Source organism: Heptranchias perlo, chromosome 8 (genome assembly GCF_035084215.1).
Source record: "Heptranchias perlo isolate sHepPer1 chromosome 8, sHepPer1.hap1, whole genome shotgun sequence".
Taxonomy (NCBI): domain Eukaryota; kingdom Metazoa; phylum Chordata; class Chondrichthyes; order Hexanchiformes; family Hexanchidae; genus Heptranchias; species Heptranchias perlo.
The window spans coordinates 8,694,682-8,719,044 of NC_090332.1; the positions used below are offsets into that span (position 1 = coordinate 8,694,682).

Genomic DNA, 24,363 nt, shown 5'->3' on the forward strand with positions numbered 1-24,363 from the left:
CAGTAGTTTCCCTTCTGCTTTGTTATTGTAAAGACCTTGTGGGGAAGATTGATGTAAGGAGTCTTACAACACCAGGTTATAGTCCAACAGCTTTATTTGAAATCACAAGCTTTCGGAGCTTTCTTTCTTCGTCCTCCTTCCTCCTTTCCTCACCTGACGAAGGAGGAAAGCTCCGAAAGCTTGTGATTTCAAATAAAGCTGTTGGACTATAACCTGGTGTTGTAAGACTCCTAACATTTGTCCACCCCAGTCCATCACCGGCATCTCCACATCATGGGAAGATTGATGGCGGGGAACCACTTATGTGCACAAATCTTTCTCCTTTCTTCTAACTCAGTCTTAAAAAGAAGTCACCCGAACAAGTTGTTGAAACAAACTGGAATTTTAGAAACTAAAATTAACCATAAACAAATCAATAAAAAAATGTTTATTGTAACTTTATTGCTGCTTGAATTCAAAATGATTGGGTAGTCCAAGGCTTTGCCAGTTGTGTTAGACTAGCAGAACATGGAGTATAAAGGACAAGTTTTTATTCAGATCTAAATGGTGTAACCACAGCTTGCCACATAAGACTGGTTCAAGGATAGATTACATGTGGGAATCACAGAGAACTAACATTTATCTCAATGTGCCAGCGGTCATTAACATAAAAAGGAAGCTATTTCTCAGGCAGAAATCGTAATAGAGCCTGCGAAGTCTGGACATTGCAGAATCAACTGAATGCAAATTACTGAACCAAAAAGGTAGGAAATGAAGCAAGCTACAAATAGTGTCCCCGCCTCCCAGAAATAGATAAAAAGAACAGTGAGTTACCCAGAACACGTAATACAGATCGCTATCTTCGATGAAGTGAAGACTTTAAGCTGGGTTGCAACACTTGACATACAAGTCTGGGCATTTCATTTATATAATCTACCTTTCAATTTCCATCAAATTAAGCAACATAAATATTGCGACATGATAAATTTATCAAAAATTATTTTCTAAATTTAAATTGCTATTCAACAGTTCAATTCTGGTCTATGTGTTGCTTGATTCACTTACCACACTTGCTGAACATAAATGTCACTCAGACACTAGCCTGTTGTTGACAGACTGCAAGCACCCAATAGTATCACTTCTCACCTAAGGAGCTTCTTGTTTAACATTTTCAAATATACACTCAAAAAGCTACAGTATTTTAATGGACCTGTATCAGGATACAACCCTACACTCCTACAGACCCAACCCCACTTTTATACCAGCACTTGCTGTCAGGCATGCATGGCAAAACAAAATGCACCCTGCGGCTGATTTACATTGTTTGACTGCTCTCCTGTCGGTTACTTTTCATTAATGCCAACTCCTCGCTCCAAAGCAATCAGCCTTATTGCATCAATCAGTATTTAAAGTCGACACAGAGTCAGATCAAGAGTGAGCTTAGAGAAAGGTCAGTGCGGTGCTTCCTGAAAGAAATGTTGGTAAGTGCCAGGAATACCATAATGTCTACATCATTAGCTATGCAGGTTTAAGGATACAAAAATAGAATGCGCAGGTGTACGGCATTTTTACTATTGCCCGCCCGCCCCCCTCCACCAGAGGACTTTACTAATCACTTCTAAAATATCGTATCTCCAGCTAAGCTGTTTGCTTTTGGAATTGAGATGCAACCCATTTCACGTTCACATACTGCTCTTTCCAGCATTACAAGATAAATTGTCAGTAATATGGAGCCACAATGCCCATAGCTAATCATTTGAAATCTATAATGCATCACTGTTTGATTCAGTGAGTATACCTGAAGTTTTATTATAGGGCTTTTAAAAAACTGCATGCTGGAGGTTTTACTAATTTTTATTAAAACAAATCCATCATATAACTACTTATCCTGCAGCAAAGCCTTAAAAGGGATTGTCTGCAGTCTGTTTTTTGTTAAAAAGCATATATTATATATATACACTATATAAACTAGAGTTTAACAAATACAGAAATATAATGCAAACCTCTACTCTTCAGGAAGGCAATATTAATGCATTATTTTATTTTGTAACTACAATTAGCTCAGTTACTTGATTCATTAAACATTTACATTTGTGGATGATAGCTTGAGTGTCACTATCTTTTTTAAATGCCACAAGTAAACAACAGAGCTTTAAATTAAAAAAATAATTTTAACCACTAAAGATATTGTATTTGTCAGTTCTGCAGATATTTTACTTATTTGCTTTTCTAGAAAGCCTGGAATAGAACCAAAAATAATTATGACACAATTCTTTTTATTTGAGTATAATGAAGCTCAATAAAGCTTGGAGTCTTATATTATTAGATGGTCACATTAAGCGAATTTGAAAAAGAACCCTCCAAGGGTCATACACACAGAGAAATATAAATCAAAATTATTAAATCTAAATCCTTACTGCCACCCAATGCGGATTGTCACCTTCCCTTTCATTGAAAGCTCCTGTATCAAACTCCCATAGTCCCTACACAGGCCTCTATCACAGTACAAACCTGAAGCAATGTGACCCATATCTTTTAGATTCCACTCAGTTTGTTTGCCATTCCAGCCTGACAGAGCAACTTAGATATTCTCCGAACCACTGTAAGTCACGACCTTCTTAGTTGACAACAGAGGGGTTGAAGTGCATCTCCCAAACATTAGACGAGGAGTTGATCAGATCCTACGAATCCCTACAGAGGTAACTGCACCTTGAAGCGGCAGGATTCCGCATATGCTCTTTGAAGAGCAGGAATAATCAGACTGCTTGCAGCTCAAGTCCATTTACTTGCCTTGAGCTTTGCAATAATGGAACCACTCTTTTACCTTTTTATTTCTGATTTAGGAAACCAAAAAAGGGCAAATATAAAACCTTGCACCCACCTCAATGACTGGTAGCCACTGTTCAGCAGACACACTGAGAGCTTGAAACTGCTTGTCGTTCACACAATGCATGTTGCTTACAACTAGTGCAGAAGCCCCAAATATCTCACTTGTCCGACACAAACCTGGAATAAACACACATCAACTGTCAGGTTATTAAAGACGACACTGAACCAAAATAATGAGCATCTTATCCGAAGCATAGGGAGAAATCTAATTAACTGGTTTCAGTTCACCTCTATTGAATGTGCATCAAAAATAAAAGTTCACATCTGCGTTTTCACTCAAGATAAGCAGAATGCCATGCAAAACTAAAAAAAAAACTTATGTCAGGTTCTTCGCAGTACATTAAATTCAAAATTTCATGAAGGCTAACATACATAGAACGTACAGCACAGAAACAGACCATTCGGCCCAACTGGTCTATGCCGGTGTTTATACTCCACACTAGCCTCCTCCCACCCTAGTTCATCTAACCCTATCAGCATATCCTTCTATTCCTTTCTCCCTCATGTGTTAATCTAGCTTCAACAGTTCTCAAATTATTTCAGACCTGTATAAAATGACATTTGTAAGGATGGCATAGTGCACTAAAGCACCAACATATGGTGTCAGGGAGCAGAGGAACACAGGTTTGATCCCTAACTCCACCGAGTCCCTGATCAAGCATGCTGTCTGAGGAAATATCAAACAGAGGACACATGTTCTCCATGGTTGGGAGGAGGGGCAAATAGTTGCCGGGCAGCTCTGTGTGCACAGTTCAAGTCCCTCCACTTAATCACTGTTAGTGTATGGGATGGCAGACCTAAACAACGGAGTATTGTACTTACTGTGGAGATAAGGGAAACATAATAAGTTACAGATTCAGAAATACACGCAAAAATATTGAAGGAAACAAACATGGGTTTTTAGTAGCAGCAGCCTGGCTATTGCCATGTGGCTTCCCATAGCTGAATAAAAAAAAACTACTTAACTTTGAATTCTACTTTAAAAAAATACAATTTTCTTGCATGAATTTTCAACTGAGAACGGATAACTCATATTTGGTGTACCAAAAAAAAAATGCACATTGTTATAGATGTGCTCCAAGAGTTGAACATTTTTTAAGCCTTGCCAAATGTTCCTTCCCAAGTCATCGATTCTTTCGTTCTATAGCCACCCAAGTAAGCTGCCTAAGTGGCAATTATACAAATATGAGCTTTGACTGACCGTCAGTGGGCCATTCCAATGCAAGGAGCACCACAGCCGACACCAGAATTCACAAACACCATCTTTCGACAGGGTTAAAAAACGGTAACCTTCACCTATTTTCACCTGCATACCTAAGGAACAGCATGGACCACTGTAATGTTCCTACCACTGCCTTGGCTGGGATCAGCCAACTCAACACAGAAAAGCAATGAAATCTTGACATTCCTAGTGCACATGGCTTAGCTACTCGATGGTAAAACCCGCTGAACAATCGGGGAAGCTTATCGGGGGCAATTTTCAAGAACGTGGATACATTTTCAATGTTCAAGAGTATAATTTTCTATTCCACCCTTACACCATGCACAATGATGGCTGAGAACAGAGAATGAAAAATATAGACCAGGACGACATGTGTGACTTAAAGATTGAAACCACTCACAATACACTTATAAAGATACCTTTGAAGAAAACAATGCTGGTCGTATGTGCACAATAAAATAAAAATACCTAGCACTTAATTTAGGTGGATATGGAAGAGGAACGAGCGTTGAAATAAATTTAATTGTATTCAACCGCATACATCAACAGGGTCAGTTTTTCATGGAGGACGAAGCTAAATAGAGTGCAGCCCCTTTCAGATTTTAAGATGATCAGGAGTTTCCTGTATTGCAACACCAGCAATGACAATTCTTGTAAATGAACTGTAAAGTAGAATTATAGAGAAGCACAGAGCCATCAAGTGTATCCTAATTCAAAAAATTATTTGAATAAACTACACATTGTTCATCCCAGTGAAAGAAATAATACTGGAGTCCTGAAAAGATTTCAAACAATAAATACATCTCTTCACTACAGCAAAGCAATCATCCCAAAAACTTCCAGAACTGCAAAGGTAAGATAGTTGTGAAATTTTTAGAACGTCAAAGTCAGTTACCAGATTTAAACACAATACGTAATATTAAATCTGATAAATTAAAAGCCAACTGAACTGTGGCAGAACATAATGAAGCCTGGAAATCTAATTCAGAGCACTTTACAAGCGTTTCAACGAAGAATTGCCAGCTGCAGCAGGAACACATCACCCAGAAATAGCACACTATGATTTTTATTGTGTGTTGTCTGAAATAAGTCTTACCCAATCTAAAAATGTAGTGATTTAACATACAAAGCTTGATTTTTATTATATTTGGGACTTAGTAACTTATTACCATAACTGGGGGCACAAGGAATAAGTGAAATATAATACATATATATTTTAGTAGTAGTTGCATGCCTTCTTGATTAGATATATATATATATATATCTAAATAATCAAAAAAGACAACCAAAATAGTCACAAAAAAACCAAAATATAATGATTGTAGTTCAAACTGTAGAAACAGCGCCCATACAGTCATAAGCTGCTCAGTTTTTGTCCTCGGTTTATTCAACATCTCCCTTAGATTCCTAGATCTTGCAGTAATCTCACTTGCCACCTCTTTTTCCCTGACTTTTTCCACACGTCGTTTATGCTCAGACTTAAAACCAGAACCCAGGTCTGAGACCTGGTCAGGAGTGTGATGGAATACTCTCCACTTGCCTGGATGAGTGCAGCTCCAACAACACTCAAAAAGCTCAACACCACCCAGGACAAAGCAGCTCACTTGATTGGCACCCCATCCACCACCCTAAACATTCACTCCCTTCACCGACGCACCGTGGCTGCAGTGTGTACCATCCACAGGATGCACTGCAGCACTCGCTAAGGCTTCTTCGACAGCACCTCCCAAACCCGCGACCTCTACCACCGAGAAGGACAAGAGCAGCAGGCACATGGGAACAACTCCACCTGCACGTGCCCCTCAAAGTCACACACCATCCCGACTTGGAAATATGCCGCCATTCCTTCATCGTCGCTAGGTCAAAATCCTGGAACTCCCTTCCTAACAGCACTATAGGAGAACCTTCACCATATGGACTGCAACGGTTTAAGGCGGCGGCTCACCACCACCTTCTCAAGGACAATTAGGGATGGGCAATAAATGCTGGCCTCGCCAGCGACGCCCACATCCCACGAACGAATAAAAAAAAAGACGGCAAGAAACAGCTCTGTTTATACTGCTGGGGCATTTCACTTGGAAGTGAGGACAGCGGTGGGAGTGTCTGGGGACAAACATGACAGCTACTAGAACCCTACCCACCCCTGAATGGTTTTAGCATTTGCCTTCCATCAGACTTTTGTCACCAAGCTGAAAAGGTTGTTTCAGAAAGCGAAAAGTGGAAAGAAAAGTAAGCAAAAATAGATAGATGAATGTAACTTTTATTCCCATAGGGAAGGAAAGTCTAGGGGGAGTGCTTTGAACAAATTCCTTACCCATGGGAATAAAAGTTACATTCATCCATATCTATTTTTGCTTACTTTTCTTTCTACTTTTTGCTTTCTTAAACAAGAAGTAGGACACAGACTGAGAGTCACTACTAAATGGGGAGGTCAGAAGAAAAGGTTATTAGATTATGGTATACATTACCATAAGTGGCTATCGAATCATGGCATTTTGGAGCGAAATAGGCACTTAAAGAAAAATATTAAAGGATACAGGGAAAAATCATGAAAATGGGATTATAGTAGATAGCTACAGTATGTTGTAGGGAAAGGTTTAAATTAATTTGGCAGGGGGTGGGCACCAGGATGAAACATTACAGAGGAGAAACAAGGTGCACAGAGGACTGGGAAGGACAAATAGCACTAGAGTAAAGAAGAGTTCAGAAATAGGAGTGATCAGACATGGGGCAAATACGAGGCAGGCTAAGATGAGTGTGCGTAAATGCATGTAGCTTGGTAAATAAGGTTGTGGAGCTGCAGGCTCAAGTTGCCAAATGGGAATATGATATAGTGGCAATATCAGAGACCTGGCTCAAAGAAGGGGAGGATTGGGTACTTAATATTCTTGGCTACAAAGTATTCAGTAAAGATAAGGGAAGAAAGGAGGGGAGTGGCAGTATTGATCAAAGAAACTATTACAGCACTGGAAAGGGATGATTTAGTTGAGGGGTCAAAGACAGAATCAATTTGGTTAGAATTAAGGAAGACGAGAGGAGCTATTACGCTGCTGGGTGTATACTATAGACCACCAAATAGTGGGAAGGCGATAGAGAAGCAAATTTGCAGACAAATTACAGAAAGATGCAAGAACTATAGAGGAGTGATAATGGGGGACTTCAATTATCCAAACATAGACTGGGACAGTAACCGTGTAAAGGGCAAAGAGGGGGAGGAATTCCTGTAATGTGTACTACAGAACTTTCCGGAACAGTGTGTTCCCAGCCCAACGAGGAAGAAATCAGTGCTGGATCTAGTTATGAGGAATGAAGTGGGTCAGGTGGAGCATTTGGGGAACAGCGATCATAATATCATTAGGTTTAGAACAGTTATAGAAAAGGACAAGGAACAAACAAATGTGAAAATACTAAACTGGAGGATGGCTAATTTCAGAGTTAAAAAGGGATCTTGCCGAGGTGGACTGGAATCAAAAATTGGCAGGCAAAACAGTAACTGAACAATGGGAAGCTTTTAAGGAGGAGTTGGTTCGGGTGCAGAGAAGACACATTCCTACAAGTGGGAAAGGAAGGGCATCCAAAGCTAGAGCTCCCTGGATGGCTAAAGATATAGAGATTGAAATGAAAAAGAAAATGGAGGCTTATGGCAAATGTAAGGTTCATAATATAGTTGAGAACCAGGGAATAAGAGGGGCAAAGAGAGAGTATGAGAATAGATTAGCAGCTCACATTAAAGGGAACCCAAAAGTCTTTTATAAATATATAAATAGTAAAAGCGTAGTCAAAGGAAGGGTGGTATCGATTACGGACAAAAAAGGAGATCTTCTTGTGGAGGCAGAGGGCATGGTTGCAGTATTAAATGAATACTTCAATCTGTCTTCACTAGAGAAGAGGATGCTGCCATTGTAGCAGGAAAGGAGGAGGTAGTAGTGATATTGGATAGGATACCATCTTCAGCCAGAAGTGCCGAGTGAATGATCCATCTCGGCCTCCTCCCGATATCCCCACCATCACAGAAGCCAGTCTTCGGCCAATTCGATTCACTCCACGTGATATCAAGAAACAGTTGAGTGCACTGGATACAGCAAAGGCTATGGGCCCCGACAACATCCCAGCCGTAGTGCTGAAGACTTGTGCTCCAGAACTAGCTGCGCCTCTAACCAAGCTGTTCCAGTACAGCTACAACACTGGCATCTACCCGACAATGTGGAAAATTGCCCAGGTATGTCCTGTCCACAAAAAGCAGGACAAATCCAATCCGGCCAATTATCGCCCCATCAGTCTACTCTCAATCATCAGCAAAGTGATGGAAGTGTCGTCGACAGTGCTATCAAGCGGCACTTACTCACCAATAACCTGCTCACCGATGCTCAGTTTAGGTTCCGTCAGGACCACTCGGCTCCAGACCTCATTACAGCCTTGGTCCAAACATGGACAAAAGAGCTGAATTCCAGAGGTGAGGTGAGAGTGACTGCCCTTGACATCAAGGCAGCATTTAACAGAGTGTGGCACCAAGGAGCCCTAGTAAAATTGAAGTCAATGGGAATGAGGGGGAAAACTCTCCAGTGGCTGGAGTCATACCTGGCACAAAGGAAGATGGTAGTGGTTGTTGGAGGCCAATCATCTCAGCCCCAGGACATTGCTGCAGGAGTTCCTCAGGGCAGTGTCCTAGGCCCAACCATCTTCAGCTGCTTTGTCAATGACCTTCCCTCCATCATAAGGTCAGAAATGGGGATGTTCACTGATGACTGCACAGTGTTCGGTTCCATTCACAACCCCTCAAATAATGAAGCAGTCCGAGCCCGCATGCAGCAAGACCTGGACAACATCCAGGCTTGGGCTCATAAGTGGCAAGTAACATTCGCGCCAGACAAGTGCCAGGCAATGACCATCTCCAACAAGAGAGAGTCTAACCACCTCCCCTTGACACTCAACAGCATTACCATTGCCGAATCCCCCACCATCAACATCCTGGGGGTCACCAATGACCAGAAACTTAACTGGACCAGCCATATAAATACTGTGGCTACAAGAGCAGGTCAGAGGCTGGGTATTCTGCGGCGAGTGACTTACCTCCTGACTCCCCAAAGCCTTTCCACCATCTACAACGCACAAGTCAGGAGTGTGATGGAATACTCTCCACTTGCTTGGATGAGTGCAGCTCCAACAACACTCAAGAAGCTCAACACCATCCAAGATAAAGCAGCCCGCTTGATTGGCACTCCATCCACCACCCTAAACATTCACTCCCTTCACCACCGGCGCACTGTGGCTGCAGTGTGTACCATCCACAGGATGCACTGCAGCAACTCGCCAAGGCTTCTTCGACAGCACCTCCCAAACCCGCGACCTCTACCATCTCGAAGGACAAGAGCAGCAGGCACATGGGAACACCACCACATGCACGTTCCCCTCCAAGTCACACACCATCCCGACTTGGAAATATATCGCCGTTCCTTCATTGTCGCTGGGTCAAAATCCTGGAACTCCCTTCCTAACAGCACTGTGGGAGAACCTTCACCACACGGACTGCAGCGGTTCAAGAAGGCGGCTCATCACCACCTTCTCGAGGGCAATTAGGGATGGGCAATAAATGCTGGCCTCGCCAGCGACACCCACATCCCGTGAACGAATAAAAAAAAAATAGATAAAGGAGGTACTTAAAAGATTGGCAGTACTCAAAGTAGAAAAGTCACCCGGTCTGGGTGGGATGCATCCTAGGTTACGGAGGGAAGCAAGGGTGGAAATTGTGGAGGCTCTGGCCACAATCTTTCAATCCTCCTTTGATATGGAGATGGTGCCGGAAGACTGGAGGATTGCAAATGTCACACCCCTGCTTAAAAAAAGGGGAGGGGGGATATACCTAGCAATTACAGGCCAGTCAGCCAAATGTCAGTGGTGGCGAAACTTGTAGTCACAATAATCCGGGACAAAATTAATTGGCACTTGGAAAAATATGGGCTAATAAATGAAAGTCAGCACGGATTTGTTAAAGGAAAATCGTGTTTGACTAACTTGGTGAGTTCTTCGATGAAGTAACAGAGATGGTTGATGAGGGTAGTGCCACATAATAGACTTGTTAGCAAAAGTAAAGCCCATAGGATTAAAGGGTCAGTGGCAGCATGGATACAAAATTGGCTAAGGGACAGAAAGCAGAGAGTAGTGGTGAACGGGTGTTTTTCAGGCTAGAGGGAAATATGCAGTGGTATTCCCCAGGGTTAGTTTTAGGACCACTGCTCTTTTTGATATACATTAATGAACTGGACTTGGGTATAGCGGGCATAATTTCAAAGTTTGCAGATGACACGAAACTCAGAAATGTAGTAAACAATGTGGAGGATAGCAACAGATATCAGGAGGATATAGACAGACTTGTGAAATGGGCAGAAATATGGCAGATGAAATTTACGCAGAGAAGTGTAAAGTGATACATTTTGGTAGGAAGAATCAGGAGAGGCAATATAAGCTATATGGTACAATTTTGAAGAGGTTGCAGGAACATAGGTGCACATACACAAATCTTTGAAGGTGGCAGGACAAGTTGAGAAGGCTGTTAAAAATGCATATGGAATCCTGGCCTTTATTAATGGAGGCATAGAGTACAAAAGCAAGGAGGTTATGCTAAACCTTTATGAAACAACTGGTTAGGCCTCAGCTAGAGTATCGTGTTCAATTCTGGGCACCACACTTTAGGAAGGATGTCAAGGCCTTACAGAGGGCGCAGAATAGATTTACTAGAATGGTACCAGAGGTGAGAAACTTCAGTTATATGGAGAGATTGGAGAAGCTGGGGTTGTTCTCCTTAGAAGAAGGTTAAAGGGAGATTTGATAGGAGGTGTTCAAAATCATGAACAGTTTTCATAGAGTAATTAAGGAAATTCTGTTTCCAGTGACAGAAGGGTCATTAACCAGGGGACAAGGATTTAAGGTGATCGGTAAAGAGCCAGAGGCAACATGAGGAAACATTTTTTTTTTTATGCAGCAAGTTGTAAGAATCTGATATGAATTGCCTGAAAGGTTGTGGAAACAGATTCAATAGTAACATTCAAAAGTGAATTGGATAATTACTTAAAGGGAAAAAATTTACAGTACTATGGAGAAAGAGCAGGGGAATAGGACTAATTGGATAGCTCCTTCAAAGAGCTGGCACAGGCATGATGGGCCAAACAGCCTCCTTCTGTGCTGTAACTACTATGCTACTATGCAACTGGCAATGGCACAGGCACAATGGGCTGAAGTTTCTACTAATAATAGGGAACTAATTTGAGTAAGTAATCCCTCTTCGATTATCCTGCCTCTGAAGTATTTCGGTTTGGTTGAGAAGCCAGAGTCAAAATAAGTACTACTAAAACCACTGAAGACAGAGGACAGGAGGCACGCCATATTTTTTGTTGCTGCAAATTCAGAAGCTGAAGCCTGCCAGTGTCTTATAGAGGCAGGAGTGCCACATTTTGTTCATTTGGAATAATTGTAACTCAATAAATTTGACAGGTTCATAATTTTTTAGTAGCTGCTGGATTGTCTGAATTATTGTTTTGCTAATTCAGCACCAATTTTGAGTATAAACAAGGCAATAACCTCGTGCTATATTGGTCAACTCCTTTGGCCACAATAATTTATTCATTGTTGCTCAGTACTAACAAAATATTTAATGAACTAAAAAAGTCTGATTTATTTCACATCAATGTTGTTTTGGCTCCACTAGTGTGCATTTTATTAATGAAAATTCTTTTTTTTTGACTAAGATCAAAGTAAGATCAAATGGCCAGGAAACTCAACTATTATCATACAAGCATGAAGAATTCTATTGTAAGATGCAGGTACGGCACATTTGTACTTGTGTGCCATACCTACCTCCAATGGAAGAAGCATTAACCATGAAACAGCAGTGCTTTCTCCAACATACTATTATAGATTAGAACCTCAAGAAGTGGATGCCCTATATATTTGGTATGGTCCTTGTTCTTTGACTGTGGTTTAATCTTCACATTCAAAAGAATGAGCCTTCATCTGAATAGGGCCAAACAATAGCCCCTAGGCATGTGGTTTTGCCGTCAATATTCTGGTATTGCCGTCAATATTCTGGTATTGTTACTGAGGTCTTTTGAAGACACAAGCACCAAAGAGTTAATGAAGAAAAGGATGAAACAAAACCCCCCCAAAAAGTCCAAGCAGATCAGAAAAACAAGCCCATGGGTAGATGGAAGAGGAGGACTTTCTCTTTGGTAGGGAATTTAACATTCTTCCTCATTTGTTTCACCTCCACATATAAATGAAAATGGAAGTGGGAAGCAAGCCATCTTTAGGCTCCAATGAAACCCAAAAGTCACAAGGGGATGGTCGCTGCACAAATGTCTAACCAAGCCAACCTGCAGATCAAGTGTTTGTAGTTAGAAACACAAAATGATGACCAGGGAAGTTCGTCAAATAATTGATCTGAATAGATGCTCAGAACTTCGCGGCCCGGATCCTAACCCACACTAAATCCCATTCATCCATCAATTCCTAACCTCACCGAGCTGAGCTGAATCCCCTCCTCTCAGCACATTTATTTCAAAATTCTCATCCTGGTTGACAAATTCCTCCATGGCCTCTTCCTGTTTCACCTTCGCAATCTCCTCCACCCCTTCATTTCTCTGCTCCTCCAACTCTAGTCTACTGTATGTCCCCCTCCCTCTTCCCCACCATTGTTGGAAAAGCCTTTAACCATCTTGCTCCAGCACAATGGAATTTTCTTCCCAAACCCATCTGCTTATTGCTCTCACCTCACCTTCAAAAGCCTCCTTAAATCTTTGTCTGCACCTCCCCTAACTCTTCTCCCTTCTCTTGCTTAGGTGCAACCTGCACTTTGTGAAACATTTTGGGATATATTTATTACATTAAAGGCATATACAAGGGTGAGCTGTTGTTGAGGATAAATAAATTAATTAATTAAAAAATGGAATGAATATATTCAATGGGCTAAGCACAGAAATCATAAATGGATAACTGAAATTTTATACCCCAATTGCAATTCTATACAATAGGACAGAATGGAAAGTGACCAAATACACTGAAATACAAGAAGTAAAAATACCTTAAAGAATTCAGAACTTGAAACATTGCTTTATCCTTACCTCCCAGGTTAGTAGGCTTATCAATAAGTGATGCCACTATAATCAAGCTGCTGTTAGACGATTTTCCAAACTTTGTGGCCCTTTCCTGATAGATCAGTTCCAGGTCTTGGTCTGGGATGTTATTCTTCCACGGCATTATCTTCTTTTGTACATCTGTCCACTCAGCATCTTGATCTACTTCAGCTAGGCCATAACCTGTAAAACATTTACAACCGACATTGAACTTAAGTTAGGTCACACATTTGTTGGATATCTATACTGGATATAAAATGTTAGTCTACCTGGTATTTTTTGATCAAGCTCGGAATTATTACCTGCACAAAAATCAGGGCTAAGCATAGAAATCATAACTGGATGACTGAAATTTTATACCCCAATTGGAATTCCATACAAAGGGCTCGATTTTAAACCGGAACTGTGGGTGCATTGGGGGCGAAGAAAATCGCGGTTTCCAGAGCGGGCAGAAATCCAACACGCCTAAGAACACACACAACCCAGAGGCATCTGGGTGCATGCGCCATTCCCGAACCCGGAAGTCCTGCCGGCAATTAAAGCTGGTGGGACGATATTTAAACAAACAATTCAAGTACTTGAAACGTACATGAATCTAATTTAGAGTGAAGGCAAGCAATTTCATCGCTGCCTCAGCGTGTTTCCCGTGCTGTGTGAAACATGCCATGGGGAATGAGTCGTTTTACAGCCGGCAGCCATTTGGACATTTAAAAGCCTGTTTGACAGAGGGGGATAAAAGGGTCACCAGGTGGTCGCAGACATCTGCAGCCTAAAAGCAGAGAACAGACTTACCACTGTCTGGCCCAGTCCAAAAATCTAGTAACCCTTAAACATCTATCTAATTCCCCCTTAAGTTTTTCCACACCAGTTGCCTCCCTGGGCAAACGTTTTACATGTTTGACTCCCCCTGCGTAAAGTAGTTAAATCTAAACTGTCATTGCACTTTACCTCTTCTAATTTTGAGCCGAGCCCCCAACTCTAGAATTTGTGACAATCTCAAACATATCAGTGAAGGAACTGTACCAAAGAATTGGAGGGTGACAAATGTTACATCCTTGTTTAGGAAAAGACAAGAATAAGTCAAGTAACTATAGAGCAGCAAGCCTCACATCATAAACTGCTAGAGATCAATATAAGGAATAACACTGGTAACAACTTAAAAGGTATGGCCAGTCATCAATAATTTGCAACAGCAAGCGCATGCTTTATTAATTTAATCAAGTTGTACAAGAAAAGGACTGAGTGGATAGACAAAGGAAATACAGTGGATGTGATCTACTTGGGCTTCCAAAAAGTATTTGATAAATTTGCCAGAGGAGACTTCTAAAGATACAGCTACAGCTGGTGGTACTAAAGGTAAAGTGGTGACGTGGATAGAGGGATGGCTGAAGAAAATGCAGCAGGAGTAAGATTGATTTTTTTTTGCATTGGCAGGTTGTAGCTAGTGGTGTGCTACAAGGACTTTGCTTGTTTTCCACATAAACAAATGATTTGGTCATGGGTATTGAGGAACTAATATCAACCAAGGATATTCAATTTACAACCATCATGAAGAGTGAGGGGAGAGCCTAAGAGAAATTTCTTTACACAGAGGATTGTTGGAACATGGAGTGCATTGCCACAGGAAGTGGTCGAGGCAGAGACCATTGGATTTTTTTTTAAAGTGACAATTGAAGGAAGATAGAGGGCTATGGGGAGAAAAAAATGGAGCAGTGGGATTAGTTTTGCATTGCTCTAGCAAAAAGCCACCAAAGACACGATGAACTGAATAGCTTCCCTTTGTTTAAACGTCTATGGTTTATGGTGACATTTCTCTAACATTGCTCTGCACAATGACAAATTCAACACAAAGCACACCTGATTGGAGATCCTGGAATCCTTTTAATGTTCCTTTCCAGTTTTGTTTAAGGGATTGGCCAATCTTGAACTAAATGTAAAGACTTGGCAGTTCCGTATTTACTATTTGGATTTTGTGAAAATTGCCAAAACTGGATAAACTGAAGTGTGTCTCCTACACAAATACTCTAATGACATAACTGCCTTATCAGAATAGCCTGCTGCAGTGTTATTAAGTTCTAACTCCATGTTTCTATTTTGAGAGCTGATCTCTCTTTGCAATAAGGAAGCTGATTTGCATTTCACATTGTTTGGTTCCTAGATTCCTCGAGGACTATTAAAGCATTTCTTAGTCTGTATTTAGCATTTTGAATGTTACAGCTCAGCAAGATCATATCTATAGGAATGAAAACTGAATAGCGCAAGTAAGCTTGGTGGATGATTAGTGAACCATGGAAAGTAAAATTACAATTTGCAAAGTCGTCTTAAACATCTAGCAATGTAGAGAATGTCAGTGAAGAGATTAAGCTGGAACTCAAAGGAACACAAAGAAATCAAAGCTAAAACTGAGATACACATTTTAAAATTTTAAATAATGACAATCATTTCATAAGGATGGAGTAGAAAATGCATTTAAGTCCAACTATTGACAATATTCAGACATATCAAGCCTAAGTGAGACTTCAGAATCTTCAACATCCAAAACATTGAAGAGACCAAAGAGGACTCATCAGCAAGAGAAAGGCTTTCACGGTTGTCACAAATTTATTCTCCTCCTCTTCCCCCTCTGGACGTCTATGCAAGAGATTAAAATAAAGTTCTTTAAAAATTAGCCAGGTTTCCTGTCCCTGATGGCCATCCTGCTGGAAAGTGCATGTGTGTGGACCACACGTGAGAAAAGAGTGGGGCTTAGCTGTAATTTCACACCCACCCCCTCCCCCAGTGTTGGAATAAACTGCCAACACTCGCTGCCCAGGCCAGGAATGGTCATCAGGCAAGGAACGCACCTGATACTCATTGAATTGCAGCCCAGCAAGAGCTAATGCTTCGGGCAAAGAGTGGGAGAAAATTATTGAAAGCATTAGGGGAAAAAAATAAATATTTTTCCCACTACTATCCATTATTCGAATTTAATTGAGCCTTTCCTGAGAGACTGGGAGGGCTCCAGTCACTCATTCTGGGGAAGCCACATTTTTATGTCATTGCTTTCCCCCTCTCTGCGGTCATGTTTGTAACTGCACTTCAAAAAATACTGAATAGTGTAAAGTCCTTCTAGATATTCAAATTTGACATGAAAGGTTCTATAAATTTATATACAAAGATTTATATACAAATTAGAAAGTCTGAACAAAACCCATCAGGTTCAAGTAGTGATAAGTTCTTTGAGGTTGTACTACCTCAGGCTGATCTAAAAGACTACAGAGCTTTGGAAAATGTAATTCAGTTATCAGGAGACTGAAACAGCAATTAAGGCACTGCCAGTAGGAAAGTCACCCACTAATGATGTCTTTGCACAGACTTTTATAAAGATGAGTTGCTATAGTAAACCCACCTCTATTGTTTCTGCAACCTTATGAATCTCAGGACACCTGAATTAATTATTTAAGCATTATACTACTCAATGCCTCCAAACCAATTAAATAAATGTGTCAATGTATAGATTTCAGATTGTTACTATTACACCAAGTGATACGTATTCTTATTTCCAGTCATTTAACTCATTGAGGAAATGGAAAGAAGGGATTCTTGAACCCAAGCTAAGGCTTGAATAGACACAGCACCCCTATTCTAAGAGCAAAAAAAGTTGTACAAAGATGCCCTGATCACAAATATATTTCTCTCTCTCACATGAACACACACAAACTGAGTGAGCACCCAAGAAATGTAATGCCTAGAATATCAGAGGCTCCCTTACCAGTAATGGCATTCAGATTTCCAATTCACTCCTAAAAGTTCCTAGCATTCATATATAGAACTTCAAAGCATCCTACTTCCCTCACTCTCTATACTGAAGTGTTTGCTTATTTTGTCATCATTTCTCCATATGGTGATATCCTTATACGCTGCACACTTACCTGTTGTACACTCAAACTGTCATTTAACAGACCCTGGTCAGTACCATAGCTTCTGTAGCTTTTCCAGCATCATTATTCTTTATTATCTCTCTTTCTAGATCTGCTTTGTTTGCTCCTCCCTCTGCTGTATCAGCTTAAAACCATCCCCACTCCCATATTTATCCTCTTTGCCAGGACACTGGTACCTGTCAGATCAGGTGAAGCCTGTCTCGTCTCGAGAGCTTCCCCGGCTCCAGAAATATTTGGCAGAAATATAGCCTATTCATTTATTGACATTTGAGTTATTAGATCTTAATGTAATAAGGAGATTCTTCCACATATAGCATTCTGCTTTTAGTAATTAAAAATATTCTCATAAAATGCAGAATATTGCTAGGTAATACTAACTTACAAAAAGGGCGAGAAAAGTCAGTGATCTTCCTCACTCAGCGGGCCAGTCCCATTGGTCAGTCTTCAAACTCCACTTTAGCTTTCATAATTTTCAAAGCCATGTTTACCAAAATAATTCTGTAATTTATAATATCCCCCAATTCTACTTCATTCCTGTGTAGGATATTATACCACCCTCTGCAAGAAGATGTTACAGTATATCTTATTGTATATTCATCATTTCTCATGTAAGATTGAATCCATTTCCCCTTGTCGTACAGCTGTATTAATATTGAACATTGCTCAAGGAACCAGTTTAGTTATTTCCTTTAAGATTACAAACATCCTCAATAAGTCCACCTCAAGGCCACCTTAGTTTCAATGAAAACATTCCTAGAATCCTTAGTCTGTCTTCATTGTTCAAGTGCCCAATTCCATTCATCAATTTGGTTGTACTTCGTTATAATCCCTCCAAGGCCAGAATGTCCTCTCTGGTACAGTCTTAGAGGTCTGGCATTTAAGACAGCATTAGCTCCTTTCTGAATAGCTTTCTTAATGAGATTCCAAATTTCAAGATGTTTACAAAATATTTTGTTTTAACCAATCCAAATCCTAACTAAATTATATTCAAGTGAGATTCTCATTACACTGTACATCAGCCATGTGTAAATTCCTGTAAAAATACACAATAAGTTTCCCTGTATTCCCCCTAGTTTGAGGTTAGGATAGTTCTAAAGGAACAGGTTTGGAGATCCACCAAATTTAAACCTGCAGTTACTGGACAATATCTCAAAAGCTCACAGCTGGAAGATCATCAATTAATATCAGGTATTGTATTCCTCAGCTTTGAACAAAGTTAAGCCTCCACATCTACATTGAAAGGCTACCATTCAAACGAGAGTGGGATGGAACATTCACTGGCCCTTTAAAGAGCTTGGAACTATATAAGTATGTGTTCTCCTCTACTGCATATACCTCAAAATGATTATGCAAGTCAGTTCATTTTACGGAGGAGGGAGCAAAAGGACCAAGATGATACAATAAGCAGAAATGCACAGAAAAATAGGTACTAAGTCTCAGTGGAGTGGGAGCTTTCAATGTGTAGAGTGAACTATAGTCAAACAATGAACACCCACAGTAGGTAGAATCATAGAATGATACAGCACAGAAAGAGGCCATTCAGCCAATCGTGCTGGCTCTTTGGTAGACCTATTCAATTAGTCCCATTCCCCAGCTCTTTTCCCATAGCCCTGCAATTTTTTTTTCCTTCAAGTAGTTATCCAATTCCCTTTTTAAAATTACTACTGAATCCGCTTCCACCACCCTTGCAGGCAGCACATTCCAGATCATAACAATTTGTTGCATAATTTTTTTTTCTCTTCATGTCACCTCTGGTTCTTTTGTCAATCACCTTAAATCTGTGTCCTCTGGTTACTGACCTTTCCGCCATGGAAACAGTTTCTTAATTATGCTATTAAAACTGTTCATGATTTTGAACACCCCTATCAAATCTCCGCTTAACCTTCTCTGCTCTAAGGAGAAACCCAGCTTCACATAACTGAAGTCCCTCATCCTTGGTACCATTCTAGTAAATCTCTTCTGCACCCTCTCTAAGGCCTTATCATCCTTCCTAAAGTGTGGTGCCCAGAATTGAACACAATACTCCAGCTGACACCTAATCAGTGTTTTATAAAGGTTTAGCATGACTTCCTTGCTTTTGTACTCTATGCCGCTAATAATAAAGCCAAGGATCCCAAATGCATTTTCAACAGCCTTCTCAACTTCAAAGATTTGTGTACATACATCCCAGGTCTCTCTGTTGCTGCACCCCCTTTAAAATTGTACCATTTAGCTTATATTGCCTCTCCTCATTCTTCCTACCAAAATGTATCACTTCACACTTCTCTGTATTAAATTTCACCTGCCATGTGTCTGCCCATTTCACCAGTCTATGTCCTCCTGAAGTCTGTTACTATCCTCCTCATTAATTACTACATTTCCGAGTTTCGTGTCATCTACAAACTTTGAAATTATGCCCTTAATACGCAAGTCCAGGTCATTAATATATATCAAAAAGAGCAGTGATCCTAATACTGACCCCCTGGGCAACACCACTGTAAATTTTTCTCCAGTATGAAAAACAACCATTTGCCACTACTCTGCTTTCTGTCACTTAGTCAATTTCGTATCCATTCTGCTACTGTCCCTTTAATCCCATGGGTGTTAATTTTGTTAACAAGTCTATTATGTGGTAATTTATCAAACTCCTTTTGAAAGTCCATGTACACAACATCAACTGCACTACCCTCATCCATTACTTCATCAAAGAACACATCAAGTTAGTCAAACACGATTTTCCTTTAACAAATCTGTGCTTTCATTTATTAGCCCATACTTTTCTAAGGGCTAGTTAATTTTGTCCCGGATTACTGTCTCTAAAAGTTCCCCACCACGGACATTAGGCTGACTGGCCTGTATTTGCCGGGTTTATCCCACTCCCCTTTTTTGAACAGGGGTGTAACATTTGCAATCCTCCAGTCCACTGGCACCACCCCCATACCTAAGGAGGATTGGAAGATTGTGGCCCGAGTCTCTGTAATTTCCACCCTTACTTCCCTCAGTAACCTAGGATGCATCCCATCCAGAACGGGTGACTTTAGGTAGTCTAATATTCATATACAAATAAAAGGGGAGTGAAGAATCCTGAGGCAGGGCTCACAAGGACTGAACTCTGAGGGCAATGATGTGATAAAATAGAGATGTTTCTGTACAAGATAGTTTGGAAATAGCAAGAGTTAAAATACCAGTCACTACCAAAATACTAAATGAAGTTCGAAGATGAATTGTCTATGGAATTGATTGATCTGAAATTAATCAGGAGACAGGGGGTTTGTTCTCGTGATAATTAAATTGTACATGGCCAAGGCATTAACGGTCCTTGGAAAGCAGAGAATCGGCTCATCAGCATTCTGTGTAATAGTTCACACCATTCTGTCTTTAATCATGGGTGACTGACAGGTCTGACTTCAGAGGCTTTTGAACTGATTAAATACTGGGGAATTCTCCATAGGCTTTTGTTCTGACAGGAAATTCAAATTCCATGGATTGAGCTGAAACTTGCATCATCCATGTACAACCTCATATCCGAACGGTCTATGAAGAGATATACCTGTTTCATCAAAAAGTCTTGTGATCAGTCTAAAATATCTTGTAAAAAGTGTATTTTGACCTCTTATTAAACTAGTGTCAACCTTATTGTGCTGATTTGGTATCTTGCTGTATACTTTGGCTTCTGTAAATTATTTAACTTGTAATTAAATCTAAGTAGCTTTAGCCTGCACAAATTGGTCTGTTAGGATGCTAGGGTGGGCATCCCATACAATATACTGCAATTAAGGGTAATAGTTAATGCTGAGCTATCAAATACAAGGAATACATAAGGGAGCATCTTGCATTTACATAGCTCTTTAAAGTAGTAAAAACGTCCTACGGCACTTAACAGGGGCGTCACCAAACAAAATTTGACACCAAACCATAAGGAAATATTAGGACATGTGACCAAAAGCTTGGTCAAAGAGGTAGGTTTTGAGGAGCGTCTTAAAGGAGGAGAGAGAGATAGAGAGGCGGTGAGATTTAGGGAAGGAATTCCAAAGCTTAGGGCCTAGGCAGCTGAAGGCATGGCCGCCAATGGTGGAGTGATCAAAATCGGGGGTGCACAAAAGGCAAGAATTGGAGGAGCACAGAGTTCTCGGAGGACTGTAGGACTGGAGGAGGTTACAGAGATAGAGAGGGGCAAGGCCATGGAGGGATTTGAATACAAGGATGAGAATTTTAAAATTGAGGCATTTTAGAGACCTGCAACATGCAGCCTGCAATAGCATAGCAGCAAATGGCTTGGACTGTTAGTAGTCAAATCAAGATGGTAACACTCCATAAATTACTCCAGGCAGCTGTATTACAGGCAGCATCTAGAAAACCCTTTGTATATTGGCCAAGTAGGCATAGCACATGTAGAATAAGCATTAATATTTTCTGGTGGTGCACAGATAAACACAAGGTATGTTCTACAAGCTGAAAAGCTAAATATTGCTTAACTAATAAAAACAGAAAATGCTGGAAACATTCAGCAGGTCAGGCAGCATCTGTGGAGAGAGAAACATAGTTAACGTTTCAGGTCGGTTGCTCAACTAATGTTTTGTCACTGAACAAAATTTCCCAGAGAGGGAAATGTCTTTGTTCTTTCTCCATATATGTAATGCAACTCCGATACAGTTTCAAGTATAAACATCTATAGTGGTCTTACGACTGCCCTATCTTATTCAAATATCATGCTGCAAAGGCAATCTAGCTCTTGCGCTTGGGTTTAGGACACTCCAAAGCCATGCAGACCAGTGGTATTTCATTTCCAATTTCCATAGCTTTGTTAGACATAACTTGTATATCAGTGCTCCAGATGACTGTGACAGAATCAGAAGCACAAGACTATCTGGGGTTTAAGCCACATCACCATGCTTATGCCAGAAGTAGAAGAGCTGTTGCAGCTGTACCTCAGATTCGTCCAAAAACCAGCAACTATGCTCTGGATAGCATTTCCGTTTGTGGAACAATTCCAGCTGTGTAATGGGGGGAGGGCGTGGATGTGGAAGGTAATATTTCACTTTTAGTATGAAAATTTCAAGAATTTACTTAAAATGCTCTGAAAGTGAAACAATATGTAAGTTTATTCATGTTATTCACAGTATAGAGTTCATACTGAGCAAAATCAGGAGCGCTAAAGTTCTTTCATTAAAGCTGTGCTTCAAACTTATTTTTTCACTAAATTTGCTGAATAGGTTAATAAACTTCTCCCTCCACTACTTCTATAAACTTTGCTGTGCATTCTTTTACAGCCTTGACTGACCTTAATTGGCTTATATTTTTCTAGGTATTCACTGTCCCTAATAATTGATTTTAACAACTTTTCCACCACTGATGTTAAACTCATTAGCCTGTAGTTACTGTGTTTTCTCTGTTCCTCCTTTTCTAAATTAGATTGTAACATTTTCAATCCTCCAATACTAGTCCAAATCCAAGTAGTTTTTGAAGATTGTAACTAACATATTCCCAATTTCTTTGCTGTTTTCTTTTAATGCTTTTGAGTGGCAAAAAAACCCAGTGATTTGTTCTAGGTCACGAGATCTATTTCTGGAAAGCCCCATGTGCCAAAAATGATGTAGGTGGATTTACAGGGAATCTACTGACGAACTTGAATCTTGTCGCTGCTGAGGATGCCCAATCTTACGAATGATAATATGTTTGCTGCTCAAATAACTTTTATTTTCTACAGCCGCTGTACTTGTTAGGTCAGGAAAATTTTAACACATTTTTTTAATCACAATTGGTTACTTGTTATCACAATGAGGCTCTCCAGATGGTCAAAATAAATCATTTATAGTTTTTGATATTTGAAATGCAGTTATCCAAACCGTAACTCGGTAGCCTTGGGCTACTGTGAACTGATTCTAGAATTGGATCATCTTTATGAAATAGCTTCACCAGTTTATAATTGTGTTGGCTGACACTCAATAGCAAGGTAAGTGATGCACCCTTATCTTTTTTTATTCATTCCTGGGATGTGGGCGTTGCTGGCAAGGCCAGTATTTATTGCCCATACTTAATTGCCCTTGAGAAGTTAGTGGTGAGCCGCCTTCTTGAACCGCTGCAGTCGGTGTGGTGAAGGTTCTCCCACAGTGCTGTTAGGTAGGGAGTTCCAGGATTTTGACCCGGCGACGATGAAGGAACGGCGACATACTTCCAAATCAGGATGGTGTGTGACTTGGAGGGGAATGTACAGGCGGTGGTGTTCCCATGTGCCTGCTGCCCTTGTCCTTCTAGGTGGTAGAGGTCGCGGGTTTGGGAGGTGCTGTTGAAGAAGCCTTGGCTAGTTGCTGCAGTGCATCTTATTGATGGTACACACTGCAGCCACGGTACACTGGTAGTGGAGGGAGTGAATGTTTAAGGTAGTGGATGAGGTGCCAATCAAGCGGGCTGCTTTGTCCTGGATATCTTAGTAAACAGCATAGGCTATCTTGGCAAGATCCAATTTCTTCTGCATACACTTGTTATGTACATAGTAATAGCCTTTTCATTTTATGTTTATTTTACTTGTTTATGTATTTGATATGCTAGTTGCACTGTCTGTCTAAAAAGAATTGCTTACAATACAATGCTAGGCTTCAAGGAATCTTAAAAGTTCAACACCATCAGAATTGCCATGTTACTAAGAGTCCAGAATATTCAACGCGGCTCCTTTGGAAGTCAGCACCAGGTTGAACCACGAGCCTATTATGCCCCTACATGAACTAGCCAATAGCTACAGCATCGGTGACAGACCTGCTGTGTATATCAAGCATATTTCAAAACAACTACTTCTTTACTTCCACCTAAGTGCTCACATGAGACTGTCTTTGAAGGAAACCTATACCCATTAAGCTGAAGTGCCAAACCTGGTAATTGTTCTTTTAAGGGATGGATAGAGCAATTTTTCTTTACATTAAGAGAAGAGAAAAAGCTGATAACTTTACAAACTGTAAATAAACCTATTTTTGTTCCCCTTCAGTCTTTCATTTTTTCTTCTTAGTGAGGATGTCTGGAGATCAACAAGATCAGTTTATAATATGAAACAGAAAGGTTATACAATGTAATGTGTCATTCTTCCTGCTTTCCATGTTATCGGAAAGACATCAAATGAGGTCAATATTTGTAGCTGCGTAAAGTGTATATGGCCTAGAACATTTTAACATCACATCGATAGTACATGGTGAATTGTGTAAGAAACCAAAGATTGGGAATATTTTGTTTCGCATTGATAGGAGCAGCCAATCCAACT

At 40.4% G+C, this 24,363-nt stretch overlaps 1 protein-coding gene across 2 annotated transcripts in view; it reads right to left on the minus strand.

The window, feature by feature from the left end:
* tarbp1 (TAR (HIV-1) RNA binding protein 1) overlaps positions 1–24,363 on the minus strand; it is a 160,156-nt gene that overhangs the window by 38,308 nt on the left and 97,485 nt on the right. For both annotated transcript variants that reach the window (XM_067988609.1, XM_067988610.1), the window contains exons 27-28: positions 13,204–13,398; positions 2,861–2,985 (exon numbers count right to left, since the gene is read on the minus strand). In XM_067988609.1, the coding sequence (XP_067844710.1) occupies positions 2,861–2,985; positions 13,204–13,398 (320 nt within the window). The remainder of the gene's footprint in view (positions 1–2,860; positions 2,986–13,203; positions 13,399–24,363) is intronic.